General features: G+C 49.5%; 1 protein-coding gene across 1 annotated transcript in view; it reads left to right on the forward strand.

The window, feature by feature from the left end:
• The first annotated feature begins 238 nt into the window (after positions 1-238).
• The window catches only part of PCSK1 (proprotein convertase subtilisin/kexin type 1), a 46160-nt gene continuing 37709 nt past the window's right edge, over positions 239-8689 (forward strand). Inside the window, exon 1 of the mRNA XM_009884334.1 lies at positions 239-253. Within this exon, the coding sequence (XP_009882636.1) occupies positions 239-253 (15 nt within the window). The remainder of the gene's footprint in view (positions 254-8689) is intronic.

The raw sequence follows: 8689 nt of genomic DNA on the forward strand, positions 1-8689 counted from the left end.
ACCTCAGCCGCAAGTAAAGCTCAGGGTAAATGCAGTGGCATCGGTGCAATTGATGCTGAACCTGGCAAGGGATGTCAAGGACAACAAGAAGGGCTTCTTCAAGTACATCGGTAGTAAAAGGAAGACGAGGGAAAACGTGGGCGCACTGCTCAACAGCTGGCCAGGGAAGGAAGAACATACACCCCCACGCGACCCCTCCTCCCTGAGAAATAAGATGGGGGAACTGGTGGCAACCGACATGGAGAAGGCTCAGGTATGAGCATCTTCTGTGCCTCAGTTTTCACCGGCAGTCTCGCTTCCCACATCGCTCAGCCCCCGATCCTCGGGGCAGGGACGGGGGGCATGAAGTCCCTCCTGACGTTGGAGATGATCAGGCTCGAGACCACCTGAGGAACCTGAACGTACGCAGATGTTTGCTGCTATTTCTGACATTTGCTTGCCCCGACAGCATTTGTGTTCAGTGGGGACAGGAAAAGAAAGAAAAAGGTAATTCTCAGGTTTCTCCCCTGCCTGTCCGCTCACCCCAACAGATCCCACAGGATGGTCCTCCCAGGCGGGAGAATGGCTGCCCTGGAGATTTTCTAAGGAACTTACTTTGTTAATGAGTTTGTTTACAATACAATTTACCAATGGGATGTAAATAGACTGCCTCACATCCGATGCAGTATTCCACCGAACCCCACTGTGTTCAAAGCCCGTTCACGCGCTGTGCAGTCTCAGTGTCCACGTCATAACAGGAACCACTCTGCACGTTAAGGGCAAGGTTAAGGAAGAAACTGTCTGTAAAAGTTCCTGTGATGCAGCGGAGCCAAATGTTTTAAAGCTCTCAGAGCAGCAAGTAACGTGTTCCTGAGTGACTGTGTCACTGTCTCGGTTGGGATGGGGTTGACCTTCTGGCTAGCAGCCGGTGCAGTGGGGTGGGAACGGTGGTGGCAGCGCACTGCGGTTGTGGTTGTGGCCGGGCAGTCGAGGGCTGTTCCGCTCCTCACACCCCCCGGCAGCGAGCAGGCTGGGGGCACGAGGAGTCGGGAGGGGACCCCACTGACCACAGGGGTATTCCGCGCCATACGACATCCTGCTCGGCGTACAAAGCTGGGGGAAGAAGGAGGACGCTCGGACTCTCGGCGTTCATCTTCCCAAGTCACCGCTGGGCGTGACGGAGCCCTGCTTTCCCGGGGATGGCTGAACACCTGCCCACCCACGGGAAGCAGGGAAGGAGCTCCTTGTTCTGCTTTGCTCGCGCGTGTGGCTTTTGCTTTACTTACTAAACTGTCTTTACCTCAACCCACAAGTTTTCTCACTTTTACTCTTCCAATTCCAGATGAAGTGGGTACCCTGCCGAGGGAGGATGCAGAGAAGGCAGAGTTACTGAATGCCACCTTCGCTTCAGTCTTTACTGCTAAGGCCAACCCTCGGAATTCCAGGCCCTGGAGGGATGAGAAAGAGCCTGGAGAAAGGAAGACTCTCCCCTGGTTGAGGAGGATGGGGTTGAAGATCACTTAGGCACACTCGACACCCACACATCCATGGGCCCTGATAGGATGCACCCACGAATGCTGAGGGAGCTGGCATTTGGTGTTGCGAAGCTGCTCTCCATTGTCTTTGAAAGGTCGTGGAGAACAGGAGAGGAGCCTGAGGACTGGAGGAAAGCCAATGTCACACCAGTCTTCCAAAAGGGCAAGAAGGAGGACCCGGGAAACTACAGGGCAGTCAGCCTCACCTCCGCCCCTGGAGAGGGGATGGAACAGCTCATCCTGGATGTCACATCTAAGCATGTGGAGGAAAAGAGGGTTATCAGGAGTGGTCAACATGGATTCACCAAGGGGAAATCATGCTTGACCAATCTGATAGGCTTCTATGACGGCATGACTGGCTGGGTGGATGAGGGGAGAGCACTGGCATTGCCTACCTCGACTTCAGCAAGGCTTTTGACGCTGTATCCCGTAACAGCAAAGTGCACTGTAGAGAATGGGATTTAAAAGCTCTGAACAATGGTGATTGTTGTTTATCAGTAAATATCCATCTTTTCCTCCCTTTGGAGGGCAAAGATAACTTGCTCCCAGAGGAAAAATTAAAAGCATTCTCAGTAAGCCATTTCAGTGCTTGAACACTGACTTCCAAATGATATGAGGGATGAAGAGTACTCTGGATTTTTTATGTTGACCCGCTCTCTGGACAGAGCGCTGGCCTGGCACCTGGGATGCCTGGATTTGGTCTGCCTTGCAGCGTCGTCCCTGGTAAGTCACTGCATCTCCCTGTTCCTCCAGTTTCCCTCTGCATAAAAAAGAAATAACAGCTCTGTTCCTCATTGTAAAGCGTAAGCTGATGAATCACGCCGTATTAGTGCTAGATCTGTTAACTTACCGTTCTCCCAAAGGAAATTATGTGAGAGCGTCAGAGCACATATTAAAAAAAATATCAGGGTTTCTTCTCGTTATTTTATTTGCATCTGTAAAATCAGAACACGTCATTTTTTTTTCAGCTGAAACAGATCTATGATTTTTGGCTTTCTCTCCAAATTAAGAGCCGACAAACTAGTGTCAGAAATAGTGGTGGAACCTCAGGTCTGAATAGATTTGGGGCTTTTTGTTTGTTTGTTTTTGTTTTTTCTTTTAACTTACACACCAGCATGAGACTTGTGCATGGCAGGTTTGTGTTTGAAGGGGAAGGGGAAGGGGAAGGGGAAGGGGAAAGGGAAGGAAAAGGGGAAGGAAGAAACGGTGCACAGGCAGAGAAGCAGCCACACAAGCACCCCAAAATGGAGGAGGGGACCTGGGTGCCCGGAGGGCAGCAGGGCTGTGGGATTGCCGCAGAGACATTCTCCGACCCGCTAAAGCATCAGCATGGAGAATCCTACAGTGCTAATTAGAAAAATACCAGGTGTCTGACAGCCTGCGCGACTGCTTGAATGCCTCTGACACTTCACCCTGCTGCTGGAGGAATCCAGGGCTGTTCCCTTCTCTTTCCCCTTGCTTTTTTTAGCTCAGAGAAAGGTGCCAGCTCAGAAGACCCTGCTCAGGGAAATGGTTTTGGAGCTGTCTTCTCTCTCTCGTCTGCCTTTTGTTTTGAAATGTTCCCCAAGAACTGTTTATTCTGAGATGCGCAATCATAAAATGAATGACATGGTCACTTTGAATCCAGCAGCATCTTTTCACCACCCCCTCTCGTCTCTGCAGTCAGTTGGGTAGGTGATACACGCACTGCGATAGTGCAAACAAACATCTGCTCCAGTGGGTGTGCGCTTACTCACTCCAACATGCTCTTGAATCTAATTGGGAATTTCCAGGCATATATTGCTCACGCTCTTTCCAAAATAACTTTTGTAAGTATAAAATGTATGACTTAATCATCCTTATAATCCAGCAAAAGCTGCGCTATATCTGCTCAATCACGAGATATTTATTTCTGTCCCGGGTATTCAGGATGGAATATTTTTGTATTTGCTTTTTTTTCACAAGTGCCAAGAGGAATTTCCAGCTTAAAGAAGTGAAGCGGTTGGTTTTTGCACAGATTGGCAGTCAGCAGCACAGAGAAGATTTAGCAGAACTGTTGTCCTATGGAGAGGATAGACAGGGGCTGTTTCTCTTTGGTTGGGTTAGTCCAGAGCTCCACACAACATGGAAGCACACGAGTCCAATAGCACAAGTGTCCTGCAGCCCAGAGCTCGGACGCCCCCGCCAGAGAGCCGGGACCAGTATTATCCCATCCTGTCTCCTCCTCGGTGTGGCAGAGAGCGAGCAGTACGGCCACGCAGGCACCAGCCCGGGTGCTGGGATGCTGTTGACCATTCTGGTCATGCTGTTGGCCATGCTGGTATGAATTTTGGCAGGTCATTTAAGACAGGTCCATAGCGCAGAGCGCAGCACAGAGAGCCGTGGGTAAGGGTGAGCCATGCAGGTACACGGGGCACAGCCAGTGCCATCTGCGCATCCCTGTCCGTAGCCACGAGCAGTTGGTGTACACCTTCTCAAGAGGGTTTCTGAGCACTGGGTGAACGTGCCCATTTGGTTCCTGTTCCCAAACTGTGCTCGGACAGCAGCCAGATTGCCAGAGGGAAGTCAGCAGTGCCACCTTGACTAATGTGCAAATGCCAGAGGACCTCCAAGCCCATGGTGGGAACCAGGGGCGTATATCTCAGCCCACTGACATGGACACAGGCTCACACGCACTGACCGCTCTGCCTGGGATGAGAGGGAAAAGGCACACAAAAAATATCCAATTCCAGAAGTGCAGTGGCTTGTAAGAAATTCAGCTTTACCTCTAGAGGAGACACTGCTGGAGCTCCTGGGGCAAACACTGGCAAATCCACCTGACGTGCATGGGGAGGTGACCTGGGCAGAGCACCTCTGCACGACCCACCGCAAGGACAGAGGATGAGCCACTCCTCTGACCACCCTTCCCAGGCGTGCGCCAGGCGTCCCGCGCCCGCCCGGGCTCTTGCAGCTGTGGGTCAGGCGGTCCATCATTCACAGAGTGCTTCCCACTAACTAAAATTAAATTAAATGCAAGTAAAAGGAGTTTTTATGGGGTTTTTTTCTTTACATGGAGAGTAAGCTTTTAAGTGGCTCTTGCAAAAGTGAACATATGGAATTTTTTACAATATAGCATTTCAGCAATAGTTTCAGCTGCCGTGATTTGACTGGAAGAGAAAGCCATACAAATATTGGCAGATTAGCGGAAGGAACCTCTACTTGAAATTCAGCCTGTTTCACTCATTATTCAGAGGTAGTCGTTTAACAGTGGAGGCTGTCTTGGCTGTTTCATCAAAATGGTAACTTTTAGTCAAAAAGCAGAACTTTTTCTGTGATATATTCTAGAAATACAGTGAAATACAAAATACTAGTCATAAAGTCACGGCAGATTTTTACGGAAGAAAACCATTAAAAGAGAAGAGGTTACAAGAAAGTGAAACGTCTACAGCAATTCAGAGATGAGCTGGTACCGCTTGCCTTCTATATTGATTTTGCTTTCTGCTTAGCAACAGGATTTCATGCTGGTTATATAAAAATACAGAGAAACCTGCAAATATTCTTTTGCTGTTGCAAAAACACGCAACAAAATTATTTAGGATAACCCGATCTAGTAACGTTGCTGGTATTAATCTTCGATGGAATTGTTATTAACTTGGAAGATTCAAACAATAAAATACAAACCCAAGTATTTTATCTGCAGGGAACTAACTGGGAGCACTTGCTTGTGTCTGTAAAAGGCTTTGTCTTTAATTTGATTAAATAAATCTTTATATGGAGTCCTGTTCAAACATATCACAGACAACAGAAGACGGGAGACAAAGAAGAAGGGAGATGGGAAGCAGCTTGGAAAAGCAGGCTGTCCATAACGGCACATTTCAGAGAAGAGGGCTTATTAAATGTGATATAAATTTTCCAGATAAAACAAGTATTTCTATTTATGTAGCTCCACGCAACTTCCCAGCAATGTTATGGTGGCACACCTTTTGGCATAGGCTATTCTGATTATAAACAACACCCGATCTGACGGCTGTCGCAGGACTGCCGAAACATTTATTTGAGAAGATTGGCCCGAAGTTTCAAATGCGTTTGCTTTGATTTCGCCAACCTTTTATGTCTCCTGCCTAATGACACTCGGTTGAGTGTATTCCCCAGAAAGCACACTTTTGCCCGTGGCTAAACACCATCGTCCTGGAAGATGCCCAATGTTTTCCGCTGTCACTGGAATTAAGTTTCTTTGCTGACATGATCAGCCTCATTTGCCCCGCACGGTCCTCTCCCCTGTCTCCCCCACCCCACGGCACCGCGCTCTGCCCGATTTGTCTTTTCTCAGAGGAGAGGCTGGGAGACGGCTCTTCCCTGCACCCGGCAGTGGTACCCGGGGAAATCACAACATGCCTTTTGTGCGCAGCAGCCAGAAATGTCCGTGATTGTTTGGCCTGAGAAAGGTGATTTAGGGAAGACTGCTTTTAAGCCGCACACTCCTCCTTTTGTAGCTTCCCCCAAATACAGGTTAAGAATAAGTCATCCGGTGACATTTGAAGCTGGTATTTTTATAAATTATAAAGGAAATAGTTCTTCAGATAGCTGGCAGTCACCTCATGGCATTTAATACTAAAGAAAAGTCACAGAGCTGGGCTCAGCTTACGTGCTCAGCTCAGCAATCCCAGTACGTGTGCCCAGGGGTGGTTCTCCTGCCTGTTCGCAGAGCGCAGCGTCTCCCTCGGTGCCCCACCAGCCCAGCTCACCGCTTCTCAGATGACTGTGGTTCTGCATTGCTCACAGGGATCCGCTTTCTCATAAGGCAGCATGCGATGCTGAGACAGACAAGGTGGGGAAGGGGTCTTGTATCTCTTCCTGGCTCCTCTGTCCTTAACAGCGAGTGTTGGAAGTCCTAAATCTCAGCATGTACAATACCTTTGTGACCATTTATGTATGTTAATGGCATATTGTTGTGGGCTGACCCCGGCCAGCAGCCAAGCATCCGCCCTGCTTTTCACTCGCTTTCCTTCCCTGGGGAATGGGAGAAAAAAAAATCAAAGGAAGGTGAAAAGACTCATGGGTTGAGATAATGGAGTTTCATAAGAAAAGCAAAAGCTGCGCACATAAGCAAAGCAAAATAAAGAATTCATTCACTATGTCCCACTGGCAGGCAGATGTCCAGCTGCTTCCTGGGAAGCGGAGCCTCAGCTCCGATAATGGCTACTTGCGAAGACAAATGCCGTAATCACTAACATCCCCCCCTTCCTCCGCCTTCCCCTGAGCTCTTATTGCTGAGCAAGACATCATATGGCATGGGACATCCCTTTGGTCAGCTGGAATATCTCCATGTTCCCTCCCAACCTGTGTCCCAGCCCCAGCCTCCTCGCTTTAGGGTAGGATGGAAGTGATAGAGAAAGTCTCAATGCTGTGTGAACACCGATCAGCAACAGCCAAAACACCGGTGTGCTGCCAACACTGGTTTAGCCTCAAACGTGAAGCACAGCACCACACAGGTTGCTATGAGGAGAGCAACCTCCACCCCAGCCAGGCCCAGTACTGGCACCAGAAAGAAGTGTGGTGGGTTGACCTTGGTTGACTGCCAGACGCCAACCCAGCCGCTCCCTCGCTCCCCTTCCTCAATGGGGCAGGGGAGCAAAGAGATGGAAAAGCTTGTGGGTTGATATAAAGACAGGAATATCACTTACCATTTGCCATCACGGGCAAAATGGACACAACTTGGTGAAAATTTAACACTACCAACTACAAACTGAGAACGGTTAGAAACAAAGCTGAAAGCTAAAACCACCGCCCCCCTTCATCCTGGGCTCACCTTCACTCCTCCATTCCTGACTCTTCTACCGCCTCCCACCCGAGTGGCGCAGGGGGATGAGGAATGGGGATTATCGTCAGTTCATAACATGCCCTCTGATGCTCCTTCCTCCTCACACTTTCCTCCTGCTCCAGTGTGGGTCCCTGCCCTGGGCTGCACTCCTTCAGGGTAAACCCACAGCAGTGTGGGTCCTCTTCGTGTTCCTGACTGAGAGCTACCTCCCACCTGGGTGCCTTTCCACACTCCAAAACATTCCCATACCAAAATCATAGTAACATCATACAATACCGACAAATGTGGACAACTTACACACACAATAAAACTCCACTGCTTGACCTCTCACAACATTACAAGAAGAAAAGATTCCCTGCCATTATTCCACTCTCTGGCGATGTCCAGTGCAAGTTTTGCCCGTTGCCTCTCGCAATTGCTGTCTTTATCTCAAATTCCTGATCAGACCCTTCCTCCTCCTAACTAGAGGGAAAGGGAGACCCAGGCGTACCCCAGTGGTTGTCCCTGCTGACCAATGGGATGACATGAGGAAGTGAGATGGTGAACCCACCTCTAAGCTGGAAGCCCACAAACACAGACCAAGGGGGAAGACAGCTGCTCAATAATGGGTCACATCTTCCTTATGATTTGATGGGATGGATCCACCCACCGCTGTGCCCGGTGCTTCTTTGTGACTACTGGGGTGATGACTGCAGTTGGGCGTTGGGTCGCTGTCTCACCCATGGCATCCTCAGAGGCGGTCCGGGTCCCTGTCTCAACCGTGCTCCTCTGATGGCGCTGAATGGAGGTGTGGTAGGCACAGGCCAAGCCCCAGCAGAGCGGTAACGTGTCGGGGTCTCCCTGAGGTCGGCAGGGCCAGGGCAGCTCGGCTGGTACGGCGTGGGATGCTCAATTGCGGGGTCATGGGTTTAAGCCCATGGAAGGGGGAGGAACTGTTTTCTTCTCACCTTTGCTTCTCAACCACCATACTCTCTTTTCAATCAGCAATAAATTATTCCCAATTAAACTGAATTAATTAAATTGCATGAATTTTCCCTGAGTCATACCTGTTTTGCCCACGGCAGTAACTGGCAAGCGATCTCCCTGTCCTTATCTTGACCCACGAGCTCGAGCTATTCCAGCTTATTTCTCCCCTCCACCCCATTGAGGAGGATGAGTGAGGGGGTGGCTGGGTCAAGGTCGACCCACCGCACATGTGAAGATATTTAATAACTTTGTACCCTTCATACTTAACACCCTTTTTATTTAGGGTGACATCTTGGTTTTGTTACTTTGGAATTATGTTTCCTGAAGTGCAGACGGTTTTTGAAAACCCCCCTAAAAATCCCCTGGAGAAGAAATTCCTCAGTACAATGGGTGCCGAGCCTGGCACAGCAAGAGCCAGGCACCTTTAGAG

This window comes from Charadrius vociferus, unplaced genomic scaffold, assembly GCF_000708025.1.
Source record: "Charadrius vociferus isolate BGI_N301 unplaced genomic scaffold, ASM70802v2 scaffold744, whole genome shotgun sequence".
NCBI classification, from domain to species: Eukaryota; Metazoa; Chordata; class Aves; order Charadriiformes; family Charadriidae; genus Charadrius; species Charadrius vociferus.